The following is a 17017-nucleotide window of genomic DNA, read 5'->3' as shown; positions in this document are numbered from 1 at the left end:
CAACTTGCTATCTACTAAAATTCCAAGATTCTCAGCCTGATAAACTTTACATTTATTAACATTGAACTTACAGCCATTTTCCAATGCCTACAATTCAAGCATATTCAAATCATTCTATACTGAGCTTGTGTGTGTGTGTGTGTGTGTGTGTGTGTGTGTGTGTGCGCGCGCGCGCGCATGCATGCATGCATGCATGCCCTGCTTGTTCTGCAGGTTGGAGAAATCTAGTTTTGTATTCTGTTGTTAATGATTTTTGTTATTGTTGGAAGGAGACTGATAGGGTGGTAATTTAATTTTGAGTGGTAAAATTTTAAATTGGGATATTTAAAAACTGTAATAAGGATAGCATTATTCCATCTCTTTGGTATTCTCTTCTGTCTTAGACAGAGTGTATGAATTTTACTTAACATGATTATGGCTGGTTCACCACCGGTTTTCAGAACTTCAGTTAGTAATCTCATCTTCACCTGATACCCATTGCATACTGGTTCACCACCGGTTTTCAGAACTTCAGTTAGTAATCTCATCTTCACCTGATACCCATTGCATACTGAACTTCTTTTAAAACATCAGGGGTGTATTCTTTCCTCTTCCATTTCAGATATTACTTCTTTTTTTTTATTGATTTAAGTTTTTGGAATCATATAATTTAGCATAGAAGAATTCTATTCTTTTTCTTTAATTAGTATTCCAATTTCATCTTTAAGGGTATTAATTTATTTTGTTCTATGGACAGCCCTCTTCTCACTTCTTTTAGATTCATGTTGTTTTATATTGTAATGCTGATTTCATTCTAATTTCTTGTGTCATCCTTTTCCTTATTGTTTCATATAGCTCCAAGAATTCTATTCTATTTATCTTGTCTAGATCTCTTTTCATTTCTCTTCTCTTTCTGAGAAGGTTAAGGGTTTCTTCAGCCAATTTTCTTTCATCCTTCTTTTTGTTAATTCCATGGCATTGTTTATTATTAGGATATTATGGGAGTAGAAAAGGTAAAATAAGACTTCATTGAATTGAGTTATTTTTTACTGTGCAATTTAATTTAGCTAATTCACATTTTTTGATATTTTGTAGAATGCCCTTTAATAGATTATAGTTTACAGTGTTCAGCATATACTTTAAAAATGTTCATGTTCATCTGATATCTTGTGATGCTTAACTGGCATGATTGCCTTAATTAACTATATTTAAGTTTTTTCAGTTACCTGACATTGTCAAATGATGGCAACCCTGGCTATCATTTGACAAGATTGCTGCTATGTGAAAGTACTATATAATGTTGACTTCATAGTTAGTCATCATCAGAGAAGTGCCTGTAAAGGATGGAAGATGTTTTTCCAGATTTGTAGTTATTGTCATTGAGTCTTCAGTAATGTTTGGATTGTCCTCTGCCTTCAGAACTACTACTTCCACATCACACATCATAATACTTGCAGAAAATTTAACACTCCCACCTTACTGCACTCTAATCTCATTGATTTTTTATTCATTCAACAAACTAGAATACTGTCAACAGCATACATCACTTGAATCTTGAATTCATTCCTAACAGATTCATTTCTGAACTGTTGATGAAAATGAAGTTGTTACTATTTTGCAAGATGTTTCGATGATATGAATATTACAGATTTTGTATAATAATGCACCTGTCATAAATGTGCAAACATTTCCTTTCTACCAAATTCATCTTGTTGCTAACCTTGATGGGCAATTGTAGACTTTGGTCTCTTCAGTGACATGCACAATGTGTACAATAAATTGTAGGTCAGTATTATGAATACTTATTGAGATATACAGTCAGTTTTCAAGTCAAACCATCTGGTGTGGGGGATGGAATCACTGTTGCAAGTAATTCTCATAACTGTATTTTTACCAAATGTTAATCTTCATTTGCAGATATCATTATTATTCTCATGGGGAAGAAAAGCATTTTTTAAGACATTCATTTTTGAATATGCACCTCTGCCATAATTGTATTGTAACCATAGCAATGAGTACTGAAGTGATAAGGAAAAAAATATTTGTGTATATTGGGGTGGGGGGGAGATTATGCTGAGACCATATGCTCTCAAGGAAAAGTTTTCTTTATGTTAAACATTTCTTTTGAAAAATTGTAGCTTGCATCAGCAAAAATGAATAAATTTGTCTTCTTTCATTCAATATTGGGGGGGATAAATTAGAACACTTTTTCAATCCCTTTGTATCTATAAAATACTGCATCTGATAGGGAATAGATCACTAAATTTGGTAGTTTTTATTCAAATTGTTTCAGAGAATGAATTCAACAAAATATTGCCTTTCAGAAATGTCCCAGTACAAGAATTGCCAATAGAACAAAGATTAGCATCGATGTAAGTATGATATAAATTATTAATGAAACATTGCAGTGTATGACTATTAAGAAAATAAGCTCAGATTTGTAGACTATATAAACTCAAAAATTACTGATTTATTCAGATATATGTATATACGTTACTTAATTGAGTTATATATTATTACTAAAATGTCTTTCTGCTCATTAATTTTATTCTGTTGTAGTGGATATCTGAATAAATTATTGTATATCATCTTTATTTAAAACAGCTGAATGATAATGGAAAATAAATGTTAATCCCACATTACTTGCTTAGCGTAAGTATGAAGAGATGTATAACACTCCCTGAGGGTATTTGTCAGGAATTTGATGATGATGATATAACACAAACGATCAGCAGAACTATTCATAAAGCACACAAAATGCAAACAATAATAGGAGACATAAAGAAAGGACTACAAGAGTATGAAATTATAAACATGAAAATCCAAAATGAATGTAACATTTCAAACTTTAAACATTAACTTCTGTCACTTACTTAAGCTTCATGATGAACTAAATGTATATTCTGTACCATTAAAATCAAAAATCACCTGATAACTTAAGCAGTCACTTAACTTTATAATTGGTCACCTCCAGTTAAAAATGCAAGTGAACTGTTGGCCTGCATTAATCATCCTAGAGCAAAGAGGAAGAAAAGTGATTAACATGCATGAAGAAATCAGCTTCTTAATTAGGTTTCTGTTCAGTTAGGAGCTGATTGGAGATGTAATTCCAACTTGAATAATATCCATTTCCATCTCCCATGCATAATGCCGACCTTCTTTGTCTAACAGAAACTCTACTTTCATCTTCTTTAATGCACTGGTCATCTGACTTTACTCACTTACACAGTCTATGACTCTTAATTTCAAATGTAGCATTTGCAGATATGCTAACTATGATATCCTGTACTTTGACCACTGCTGTTTAACTAGTATATTAATGACATCAGTTGTGGTCCAATTATAGGGGGATATCGAATTATATGCTGCTGATGCAAAGTTGAGTCAGGTGATAAAGGACATATCTGATACAGCATCTTTGCAGACCGACTTAAACTGGCTGATTCTGTGGGCAAATGTTAATATATGTCAGTTTAATGTTGCTAAGTGCATTTTGCAGATGGAGTATTATATTAATGGTCATTTGCAGCAAGTGGCTGAAGAGGCTAAAGACTCAAAGGTGATAGTGGACAATGAGTTAAAGTTTAGAGGCCGCAATGCCAACCTAGTGATCACTAAGATATCTGATGGAACATCACATCAGATAACTAAGTGATCTTATTCCTACACATCAGGTGTGTAGGAATAAAAAATTTATTCTTCTTCTTTAAAAAGCTTTGATAAGACCACATTTGGACTGCTGTGCTCAGATATAGTTACCTGGGTTCTTTGGAGATGATTAAATAGTTGAAAATATCTATCAGTGGGTAGCCTGTGGAATTTTGCAAATCAAGACAGGTTTGAAGGATTGTGGCAACTATCATATCTTCCCTGAAGAGAAGATATGATAGTTCTCAAGTTAGTAAGATTGGTAGTAGAGAACTTTGGTGAAAAAATATATTAATAATGTCATCTGTGTCATTGTAAAATAAATGTCTGTAACATCTTCTGTACCCTTGTAAATATTCATATATATTCACATATATAATTTATTTGTTAGTTTGTCATCGTCAACTGCACCTTTGCACTACCCTAAGTTTTACTGCACCTTAACTTCTATCAACTCTCACAGATAAGACATTAACCCACTTACCAGTTAATCCTACCAAGTCTAACATCTGTTCCCTCTCCCCTGCCGTTAAACAGACCTAAAGTTGTCAGTCTATTTTATATATGCAGTTCACCAACTCTCGCACAAATCAATCAGAAAAAATTAATTTTTTTTTAATTGACTGCACCATTCTGAGTGAATTAATATAGTTTGAGAGTCAAAGTGAGGAAAACATAAAATTTTAACTATACACAAATTTACCTTAATGCAAGTCGTGGCTAACCAAAATTCAATGTGCGTGTAGGTTCGCTAATTTTTTTTTGGAGATAGTGTATTGTCTAGAAAACAGGCAAGGTAGTTACAAAACAAAACATTTTATTCTAAGCAGAAAGGTACAATACACATAGAAGAAGTAATCTCTAATAAGCCTTTTTACTTACTAGCAAGGCAATATTTACATTCAAGCTCTCAATACACTCATTGCTTAGTTACCTCAAATTACAATACCAACTAACTTGACTTAAACAAATAGTAGTTCCCTATATCACAACTAAGCACATATTCATTCATTAAACATTTAAATCTTGAGAGTTTATTTTTCACTTGGTTAGACTATAATAAGTTTAGTTTAATCCCTTATCCAAGTGTGAGCAAACAAAGTTTGCACTGAAAGTATCTTCAGAAATGGGGTAAGGTAGTACAACACCAGTCAACTCATTGCAAAGGTGGAGAAAGCTCTCATCACTCCTATCTCACCTCAGTATATCCCATAATGCAAAACACATCTCCTTGTGGATATGTGTAATGCTATGCATTAAGGCAAGGGCCACTACCCATACCAGTTTCGACCTTGATTGAGGTCTCATCAATGGGAGCCAGGCCTAGTAGTGGAGACACCAAGACAGAAGCAATGAGAGGTCATCCCAACCTATAGGAGTTGCCAAAGGGCGCACAACCTTATTATTAAATTACTCCGAATTCAGAGAAAGATGTTGAGAGTTTATTTTTCACTTGGTTAGACTATTTAATAATAAGGTTGTACACCCTTTGGCAACTATTTAATAATAACAACTTTATTATTAAATAGTCTAACCAAGTGAAAAATAAACTCTCAACATCTTTCTCTGAATCCGGAGTAATTTAATAATAAGGTTGTGTACCCTTTGCAACTCCTATAGGTTGGGATGACCTCTCATTGCTTCTGTCTTGGTGTCTCCACTACTGGGCCTGGCTCCCACTGACGAGACCTCAATCAAGGTCGAAACTGGTATGGGTAGTGGCCCTTGCCTTAATGCATAGCATTACACATATCCGCAAGGAGATGTGCTTTGCATTATGGGAGATACTGAGGTGAGATATGAATGATGAGAGCTTACTCCACCTTTGCAACGAGTTGCCTGGTATTGTACTATCTTACCCCAATCCTGAAGATACTTTCAGCGCAAACTTTGTTTGCTCACACTTGGATAAAGGATTAAACTAAACTTATTAACATTTAAATTTCCCTTAAAGACATAGAAACAGTATAACCCATTTGGTGTACAAATAACCCCACAAGTGATGATAGATACACTACTATTTGCAGATACTCAAATAGGATTAGTTACATCAGAAGATGATTTACAAAGATCATTAAATGATATCTCAAAACGATATAATATGTCTATATCAAAGAAAAACAAAATAATGGTATTCAAAGGAGAAAACCCAATAAGAAGTAAAATAACGATAGATAATAAAATATTAGAACAAGTAAATACTTGGGATGTGATTTACGAAGAAGAAAAAGAAATAGACACTAAAATATCAAACTTTGTCAAAGTAAATGGCATAATAAATAATATATTTAAGCCAACCCTACTACAAAAACACACTAGAATCAGACTGTACGCCTTTCAAAACCAACTCCAGTATATGGAAGCGAAACATGGACCATAAGAAGGAAAGATAAAAAACAAATTCAAACAGCAGAAATAAAATTTCTCAGAAACAGCTGGATATATATTGCATAAGTACTACATAAGACATTACAAACAAAAATGGATAAAACATTTAAATCAAACGGACAACAGCAGACTACTAGACATGTTATGCAAGTATAAAAATAAGTGGAAAAAGAAGAATCGGAAGACGAAGAAAATGGCATGAGACCGGAACAGGCCATCTGTCCTCAAATCCATGTTAGGAAGAAGATCTTTCCTAATACCACCAATCATTTTAGACCTTTTGAATTCTATTCTTTAATTATTGATTGACTCTAGTATATATATGTTGGCTTTCTGTTTTCTGTTGATGTGCTAAAAGGCACTTGCTATTACCAGGGAGATCACAAATTGTTTCCATGCTTACCAAAATGACAGGTCATCTGAACCTGATCTAATCCTTGTGATCTCTTTCCACCAGTGATGTTTCTAAGTACAGGTAACCCTCGTATAACACGGATGTTAGGTTCCATAGAAATGCCGCGTTAAATAAATTGTGTTATATGAGACATAGATCGCATAGAAAAAGTAGGGTTAGGTTCCGAAATCGTTTATTTTTTTTTAATTATATAAACAACAATGACATATCCAACAAAAACAATATTTTTATTTAATTGAGGTAATTCATGTAAGTTAAGAAAACCTAAACTATGACAAATACCTAGTATAAAATGATAAAAATTGCAAATTGTACATAAATTTCATTGCACATAATGTATAAATGTTTTAGACACAATAAAATAAAGCGCATATTTTAATCGCCATCACTGTCTTCGGAAATAACATTTCATAGATGTTCTTTAAGTGGCCGGAGGTCATCACCACTTGAAATCTCTTGGACATCATTTGTATAATTCTCATTGCATACTGCGGCTGATTTAGTCATCAAGAAGTCAGTAATAAGACTTTGCTTTCCACTATGTTGCAAGTTTTTATTAAGTTCATAATATGGCACTAAACAAATATCCAGTTGTCTTGTGAATTTTCCCGAGCGCTCCATTGAGGAATTATTATCCGTTAAATAACTTCCTAACTTTCTTGCCAAGGTTCAATTCTTCTGCTAATTTCTTTAAACTGAATTCTTTAACGGATTCATCACAATCAGAATCTTCAGCAGAACCTTCCCCGCCATTTGGTTCGATGCCATCTATTAATTATACCAGTTCCTCTTCATTCTCCATTAATTCACTAATTTCGTTTTCAACCATATCGCAGAAGCCCTCTCCACCAAAAATGTGTGTGACGTTTATTATACAACGTAGCTCGGCATCCATTGGAGGTACGAAATTTTGTTCCATTATGGCTTCAGGCCATATTTTTTTCCAGCAAGCATTCAGCGTAGAGGGTTGTAATTCCTTAATGGACAGAGAAATAATTTTTACACAATTCAGTATTGAAAACTCTGTCCACACTTGAGGCAGTGTCATGTTTGGATTAGATTCCATTTTTTGCAAAATTAATTGAAATGTTCGCCAAATATAATATGACTTAAATGTTGATATTATTCCTTGGTTGAGTGGTTGAATAAGTGAAGTAGTATTTGGCAGCAAAAAGTTATTTTAATATTCGGATGGCTTAAATTTGTTGGGTTCCTGGTACGTTATCTAAAATTAGTAGAATTTTGAAGTCCATGTTCTTTTTCTTTGTGTAACTTTCTACATCATTACTTGGAAAACCAATTTTCAAACATGCTAGCTGTAACCCATGCCTTTTTGTTGGCCCGCCAATAAACAAATAGGATGGACTTGTCGAGCCCTTTCATCGCACAAGGATTTGCAGATCAGTTAATAAACATTGATTTTGTCATGTAATCACCTGGTGCATTACTACAGAACAGTAGAGTAATTCTACCTTTAGAAACTTTGAATCCAGGAGCTGATCTTTCATTTTTCGAAATATAGGTGCATTTTTGCATTTTTTTCCAATATAACCCAGATTCATCCGCATTGAACACCTGGTCTGCACTGTAACCACCTTCTTTAATGATTTTTAAAAGTTCTGCTGGGTATTTCCAGGCAACTTCAACATCACATCTGCTGATGCTGATTCTCCCTTGATTTTAAGATTATACAAAGTAAACTGCTTTTTAAAGTTTTCAAACCAACCCTTACTGGCAGAAAATCCATGCTGAGAGATTTCTTCTGAAGAATCTTGATTCAATTCTTGGTAGTCTCTTACTTTAAGTTAGCTTTTATGATCTGTCATAATGACATCGAGAATTTCAAATGCAATAAAAAAACACTTATTTCATAATTGAAAAATTGGACAATAGTTTTTAGTTAGATACTGTGTTTCAGTGCAACATATGGTTTTGCTTAAGTCTATACAGCGTAGTTTCTGTGAGAGGGGACATGTGATTTATTAGTTAGCGCCGTTTTTATTCCATCTGTCTCTAATTGCACTATTTGTTGAGAACGACACAGACTGCAAAAGTCCTCTGTACAGTACCTTATTCAGTGATACAATAAAAATTAAATTCAATACTTATAACTTGTGTGATACGGGCAGACACAAATTTAACGAAGATAAAATTTGATTTTTAAGTTCCGCGGTGAAAAATATGAAAAAAAAAAATAAAGGGTTACTAGAAATTGTAGACCGCGTTATATCGAAACTGCATTGAACAAGGGATACCACAATTTGTAGACCGCGTTGTATAAGTACCGCGTTATACGAGGGTTACCTGTATGTTGTTATGTTGCCTGTCCTCTTTGGCAGTTCAAATCATGGCCTAGTGTTAACCTTGTTTCTCATCAAGCAACATTCACACTGCTCTCATCCTTTTATTTTCTGATTGTATTCTCGAAAACTTAAGTTTGTCAAATGAGATAATATTTGTAATTTTTTATGCTTAATTTCTTTGGTTAATAAAGTTTTGTCTTCCAGTTTCTTTGGGAGATGGAACTGTATCCTTAAAATTTGCAACTAATGCCTGAATATGGTGGAGCTCTCTTCTTGCACTTGTATATAAGTGCCCTTTGGTTAATTGAATCCAATCCACAATTTTGCTCATGATGGTACATTGCTTTCTTCTTTTTCATTTGACCAACATTGCTCTACACAAATCGCCAAAACCTCTAGAATATCTATTTCTGCCACTTTAAATTCTGAAACCATTCTTCGCTGGACTTATGACAATGGATTACTTTATTGACAATCCTGTCTTATTTCTTACAAAAAAAATCTTATGTTTACCAACATCCATATCTCTCTCTGTGACAAAATTTTTCTTCTAACTCTAACTCCCAATCTTTCTTTGCATAAACATATAAAGTATTGCTCCTCTGTATCCAAGAAAACATCCCCCCCACCCCCGGCTTAACTTTACCTCTGAATAATTATTAACTCCATATAAGTCGCAAATCTAACCATTCATTGAAGAGTTCAGTACTGTTCTCACATTTACTAGAAATGTGAGAACCCCCCCCCCACTCTCTTGAATTTCTTAGAGAATCTCATGCAGCTGATCAAAAACTCATAAAACATTTTTTTTTTAATTCTCCTATTCATTTATTCTCTACTACTGCCTGTGGAACATCTTTCCCTCTTTTGTATTTCCTAGGCTGCATGTGTCTTCAAATCTAAAGTCAACAAGTTTTTTCCAAAGGTATTTGAATTATTATTTCTTAAAGAATTTGGTATCCTACTTGGTTAGTGGACAATCAACGAACATAGGCTTCTTGTGAATAACTGCACTTTTTTTTTTTTTTTTTTTTTTTTTTTACTGCACCTGTATTGTATAGTGAAAATGTCACAATTGCAATTTGCTGTTAATTTGCAAAGACCTGGCTTCAAATCTTGTCTAAGATCAGAGGAATGTTTCATAGGTGTTTCACCTGAAAGTGTGTTAGCTGACATACAGAAGTGTTAGGATTTTTAATCCTGCAAAATAAACATATCAGCCAGAAGATACATGCACATAATAGACATTATAAACTGTCCTCAAATTGCTAAAATTGCTCCATCTGTATAATTCAAATGAAACCAAAAACAAATTAAATCCTGTCTTACAAAATCTAAATTAATAATAATAAATAAATAAATTCTCAGCTTAATTTTTCTTCCATTCTTCCAATATTCAATTTAAAAATAAAAAATACTTTATAATCAGTGTGCACAATATGCACTCATATATATAACCCATTGTAATATTTATCTAGCAACCTTGAAGACAGCGTGCCAAAAGAACCAACAAATTTTGTGGTGAGTTTTCTTTTTTGTTTATATTTGACCTTTATTCATGCTGCATGGAATATAGGTGGAGATTTATAATTGTATTTTCATGTTAATTTTTTACTTTTTTATTTTCAGAATCAACATGGAAGTAGTACAAATCAGCTACTTCAGGCTAGCCAGGAATCATTGGGTAACTGATATTACAATTATAAATAAATTTCTGGATTCATTTATATTTTTGTCCTTTTTGTTATAGTTATTAGAACATGCAAAATGAAAATGAGTGCATTCAAAGAAAAACATTACTTAAAATTAAGAGGGAAAAAATCGCATGGTCACTTGACTTGAAATTATAAAATGCACTGTTTTCAAAAAAAAAAAAAATGTACTGGGGCATCCAAGCATAAGCTCACTCATACAAATATAATCTTTGTTATTAGTAAGATTTTGATACCACATAATCAGGACTTCACAATGCTCAACATTCATTTGGCTTTAAGTGTTGTGAGAGAATGTAGAATCAGATCAATAAATTTGATTTATTGATCTGATTCTACATTCTCGTGAATGGATGGTCCAATTCTGCATTGCAGCTCTGAGATTTCAGAGGTTCTCAGTTTTCTAGAAACTGCTATGTGTAACATTTATGTGCATACAGAACAGAAGGTCACCATATAAGTTTCATTGCATCAGCAGTAATTTCATGGATAAGCTTTAATACACAAACCTGTGATCAGAACGATTAGTGTAAGTGATGTTTACAATAACACTGTTTCCACAGAAGTTGGACCCTAGAAAAATGGAAACCATTTCTCTTAAGTGATGAATCACTGTGTGTGCATTTATAAAACTTAGGTGTTCATATTGACTTCTCTTTTATAATTGGCTCACAACACTACAGAAGAATAAAAAAATAATTGTGATAATTTGTTAAGCTGACATGTTGGCTGGATTACAAACCATCATCCAAAAATAAAATAGTAAACAAAATACAAAAAAAAAAAAAAATAATAAATATGAAAATAAATTTTAAAAATAATAAATTAAAAAAAATAAATTTTAAAAATAATAAATTAAAAAAAATAAATTTATCATGGAATGCAATTTTGAATTGTTTCCACAACTACCTGATTGCAGTTACTCTGTTCTGTGAACATGTTTTTGTGTTCCAAAGGTGCACGTTAAAAATGTGCCCATTAGTGTCTTCATCTGATGAAAGAGATTTAATTTGCCATAAGAATCAAAACTCTAGATCGACACCTGCTTCAGCAGACAATGCTAAGCAGTAGTCTTCAGGAAAACTACAGTATACTATTCAAAATAAATTGCTTCTGCAAGACATTCTCTTCTTCTTCCCTAGATTCCATCAGGAACATCGGGAATCTATAAATGCTTTCCATCAGTTCCGTATCCTTTCTATTGGTCTTAGTTCAGCAAAACTCTTCTTCTCACATTCTATTAAAGTCGATGTATTTTTAGGATGGCCACGCTTTCTCTTTCCTTGTGGATTCCATTCCATGGCTTTGTGACAGATTCCTTCATGATCTTTCCTAAGTGTATGCTCAGTCCATCTAAATTCATTAGTCTTCGTTAGTAATAATTTGTGGCCACCATATTTGAAGAATTCTCCACAGACATTGGTTTGTGAATGTTTGTAGTTTTCTTTGTATTTCTGTTGAAACCAGCCATGTTTCGCATCCATATAAAAGAACTGATTTAATACATACAAGACATTCCCTGAAAAGTATTATTTTCTGTTAAGTCCTAATTATTAGATAATTTGAATGTAATAAATACCATAATTAATAACTGTGCACTGGAAAAAGCAGCATGTCTATCTGTTATTCTGTGTAGACATGCTGCTTTTCTCTGTACACAGAGTTATTAATTATGATATTTATTACATTCAAATTATCCAATAATTAGGACTTAACCGAAAATAGCACTTTTCAGAGAATTTTCACTTTCAGTGAATTTTATGAGTAAATTACAAATTTGACTAAATGACTTAAATATCTGGAGAATGTTTAATTTCTTTTGACTAAATTATTTTGTAAAATTTTATATAAGCATTGAATGGATTTTGACAAATAGAACATACAAGGAATTTAAAAATAGTCATCAGTCATCCTCTCCAAGCAGATTACCCTAAAAATATATTTTAAATATCAAGTATTGTTTTAATTTCAAAAATTAAAAGTTTTCCAAATATTATTTTTTATCTATTTCTGGAAGCTGGACCATGCTTGCAAGAGTTTACAGAAACACGATTACCATTTCATTCTGAACAGGATAAAAATAAAAATATGTAAGAATAGTAGCTGTGGATCTGAATCCTATGGAGACATGGCTGTTAGGAATGTTTTAGGCGATGATGTGATAGGTGATTCACCAGTGGACCACCATTTGGTTTATTGTAAATTTGAAGCCTGAAAAAAGTGACTGCTCTGGAGTAGGAACTTTTTTTTTTTTTTTCAGGTCCTGTTTTCCAGATTTTGCAAACCATTAGCCTATCTATAGTCTAGATGTGCTGTAGATTTACAAAGGTTGCAATTGGGATTATCACAAAAAAGAAAGAAAAATGTTAAACACTGGAGCATTGATAAAACAAAGATGACAAATCAGGAAGACTGCACTGATAAATATATTTCAGTATACTGAAGGTTAAAAAAAGGTAAAAGTGGAAATATGAAAAGGTGACTATCATATGTGATCAAAAATGCTTAAATGTGAAATCTTGGTTAAAAAAATATCTGGATATTTCTGATAATGTGACATTGTACTTCTGCTTTCCTTCAACTTATATACATAAAAAATATAAAATTGAATGACTTTCAAGAGTGATATATTAGAAAAGATGAATGAAGGCATACCTCTAAAAGTTTAAAGGCAAAACTTGGTAGATTAAGTTGAATTCTAGTGATATTGGAGATGAATTGAGTAACTTTAAAAAGTAGTTGCAATATCTTGAAAATTTAGCAAGACTTTGAATTTGGTATATCTGGCAAAGGCATTCATAAAAAATTGAAAAAGAAAAAAAGCTAATTATAACAGTAGAAGTGTATATTATATAAAGTTATACCATACACAAAGCACTATATGGCTTACAGATAATTAATTTATAGCATAACACATGTGTTTTACGCTGCTTTACTCAGTTGAATGGATGATGTGACATGCCTTTTGACTTGAATTGCTTATATGAAGAGTGCCGTATATCAACTTGTAAGAACATTTTTAATCAAAGATGAGTTAGTTGATCTCATGCAGGAGGTGGCATTGTTTTTCATCCTGTTTTTCCAGCCTGAAAACATACATTTAGTAGTAAGGACAGTTGAGCGTACACTGCTAGGAACAAAGTTGAAGTTAGTGGACACCATAGTGTGAAGAACAAACAGCCATTACACCCATCTTAATAAGATGTAGGATCCCCTTTTCCTGCGATGACTGCAACAATCCTATGCATACTTTGCACAAGCATAAGATAGCAATCAATTGGAATTTTGGACCATTCTTCCTGTTGGTATGTAATGAGGTCATGGACAGTTGTTGGGATCGACATCCCTTGATCTTCACCTGATGTTCCAGCTCATCCCACAGATGTTAAATAGGATTGAGATCAGGGCTCTGTGGACGCCAGTCAAGTGTTCTGATGTTCATGTCCACAAACCACTCAGTTACAGCAGCGGCCTTATGACATGGTGCATTGTTTTACTGAAGGAGACAATGGTCAGTTCTGTAGAAGTGCCACAGAGTAGGAAGCACTGCATTGTCCATAATGTTCAGATATCTCTCAAAGTTCAATGTTCGTGGCACCACAAACTGAAACTGCTTCTCCTCTCATCCTCTTTTATTGTATTTACCTCCATTCTCTGGAACAGCCTTCTACAAAAAGTATTCCCAAACAACTACTACCTGAAATTCTTAAAAAAAAAAAAAGCCAATGAACTTCTGTATTAGTCCTCAACCACACCTCATGAATGTTACTGATGTGCTTATAGGTCCTTCAAGCTCTTGTATGGGATCGATTTAAAAAAAAAAAAATATTATTCTCAGTAATTTGCTAGTCATTATATATTCTAAATGCGTATGACCCGAATCTTTTAATTCTCTTCTTTTACATAGTAGTTTGAGAGTTTCTTGGCTGAGATGCTTCATGTGATTTTTTTCTGTCTTAAATTCTGCCTTTGTTTTACATTGCTTTATTTTTGTGGGGAATTTGACCAGGTCTTTATCTATGTCTACTTCCAATCTCCAATCAATCTGCTTCACTAATTTACCAAACTGTCATTACATTTTGGTTGTGATGGTTTGATATTGTTCATATTTTTTCTTCTTGTCTTTTATTTATATGAAGAATGTCTCTTAATGGTCTACAATCTGAGTGTATGTCACAGTATGCTTTTCCAATTGTTCCTACATTTTTTGATTCTTTTGCAGTTTTTCATAATGTAGTCAGTTTTATTTCTTGTTACTCCATTTGAAGATCTCATCCGGAGTGCTTTTTAATGAGTGTATTCATTACATAAAGCCTCTCTGCTTCATCAAACTCTGCTAGATACTCTCCTCTTTCATTTCTATTATCTGTTTCCTCATGGACCCACATATTTCTCTCTGGGCTGGCCTTTATCAGTTTGGGCTTTGAAATCCCACCCCTGACATACTATTATTGTATACAATAATAGTATGTATTGTAATGTCTTTCATGCTGTCTTCTATTTGCTTGTAGATTATGTGTGGCTTTATATAATGTTCCATTTACCCCATAATTGTATATTTTTAAAAGCTTTTCTCTTGGTACCTTGTCATATGCTCTTTCCAGACAAAACAAAACTCAAGTACAGATTCTTGTTATATTTTTGTGATTTCTCAACTGTTTGTTGTAAAGTAAAATATTATTTGGCCTGAATCCATCTTGTTCTCTAAGTTTCTTTTCCAGCTTTCTTAGCCCCTTCACAAATATACTTGCTTAAATTTTACCTGGAACACTTAATACAGAAATTTCTTCCTAATTCTTTAATTCAATTTTATTTCTCTTTTCATGAACAGGAATCGTCACCCTATTCCAGTCATCCAGAATGTGCTCTTCTGATCTCCAGTCACTCTAAAACTTTTGTACTTCCATATTTGAGCATATTTGGTCAAATATCATGTACTCCCACTGCATTTCAGGTTTCTGGTGGCATTTTCTACCTCAATGATTGATATACATTTCTGATTGAATTATAATATTCAATAATATTCTTTTATATAATGAATGGTAAAGATAATGAAAATTAGAAAATATACAGATAACACTTAATCAGAAAATCATAGAACAAGTTAATGGTTTTAATTACCTGGAGCATACTTGATTTCAGATTTAAATGATATAGCAAAAATAAAACACACTCTATATAACATGGTTAATGATGAATGAACTTAATAAAATTTAAAAAAAAAAAAATTCCTACAATTCTAAAATTATATGAAAGTATAATACTACAACCAACAGCTCACTACAGGGCAGAAACTTAGACCTTAAAAAAAGAAGAGAGGAAATTGTTGACTTTTGAATCCCTAACTCAGCAATTCATAACACAGTTAAGCATCAACTCTATTGGTTTGGCATATTGTGCAGATGGAACTGGACAGACTTCCTCACCTGGTATGTGAGGGCAGTAGCATTGGAGAGTCCAAGACCCTCCAATACTGCCCAGGAGAAGACCTAAATTAATATGGCATAAAGCCCTTAGAACTGCATTGGACTTTCAAATCTGTTGGCATGTGAAAGAGCTTGCTTTGGACAGAGAAGGGTGGAAGGCTCTTCCACCCTTCTCTGTCCAAAGGGACTCAGCCTGTCTTGAGGAGTACAGTTGTACCATGGGTGAATGAACTAAGAATTTTTTTTTTTTTAATTTTTATTGATTTTATATGTTTTGTATTTTTTACATGGTCTAGAAACCCAACTCTAGAGACCAAACATGGAACTTTTTCAAGCCACTTCAGGCCTCCAATAAGCAAATAATAATTTGGATTTAATATTTAAACATTTAATAATTTTTCAAAATAATTACTCCAAGACATCCAGTAATTGGAGTTTCAGCTATTGCCATAAGTAACAAATTGACATATAACAATAGGGAAATTGAATAATTAATTTTAATAGCTAAATGTTTCACCCTGAAAATTACAGATCATCGTTAGTAGCATCAGGCAATTTGAATACAAGTAGAACATGAACAATGGATTATTTGAAATAGTAAGAGCCGTATGATGTTATGCATAGAACAATGCAAACAGATAACGAAGAAGACGTTATTTAAAAAATTATAAACTTATTATTTTTAAAAAAAAATTGTTGATGATGTTTGATTAGAATAAGACTCCTGTATCGTAGAGAGAGAGAGGCAGCGATTTCAATTCAGGTTCAGCCAGTGGAGTAAGGCTTCTGCACTTTCTGTAGACAAAGATTCAAACTTATGGTAACCATGATGGAATAAATGTCTTTCAGATCAAAGGATATTGCAATTGGTATCAATTCCATGTTGTACTAGGCCAGATGTATCAAACCTTGTTCTGCTTTGTATTCAATTCCACCGATGATGATGACCTGTAATATTTTGGGTTGAAATATTTGAGTACACCCCTTGAAGGTATATATCAGGAATGTGATGACGATGATGATAAAATTTATTATTTCCTTGTGTTATTATGTTAATTTGTTAAACTTGATATCCAGAATATATCTATCTTCAGTTTTTGTATCACCTTTATCATCTCTGATTCCTTTTATAATACTTTTTCCTAC

The 17017-nt window shown here is 32.9% G+C and overlaps 1 protein-coding gene across 1 annotated transcript in view; it reads left to right on the top strand.

The window, feature by feature from the left end:
* Pez (protein tyrosine phosphatase non-receptor pez) overlaps positions 1–17017 on the top strand; it is a 350703-nt gene that overhangs the window by 159664 nt on the left and 174022 nt on the right. The window contains exons 10-12 of the mRNA XM_090400358.1: positions 2304–2351; positions 10212–10254; positions 10363–10417. Of these exons, the coding sequence (XP_090256484.1) occupies positions 2304–2351; positions 10212–10254; positions 10363–10417 (146 nt within the window). The remainder of the gene's footprint in view (positions 1–2303; positions 2352–10211; positions 10255–10362; positions 10418–17017) is intronic.

The sequence above is a fragment of the Typopeltis vanoorti genome, chromosome 11 (genome assembly GCF_054136105.1).
Source record: "Typopeltis vanoorti isolate ZY-2024b chromosome 11, IOZ_Tvanoo_1.0, whole genome shotgun sequence".
In the NCBI taxonomy this organism is placed as follows: Eukaryota; Metazoa; Arthropoda; class Arachnida; order Uropygi; family Thelyphonidae; genus Typopeltis; species Typopeltis vanoorti.
The sequence above is the reverse complement of the archived record's forward strand: the minus strand, read 5'-3'. Positions and strand labels throughout refer to the sequence as shown.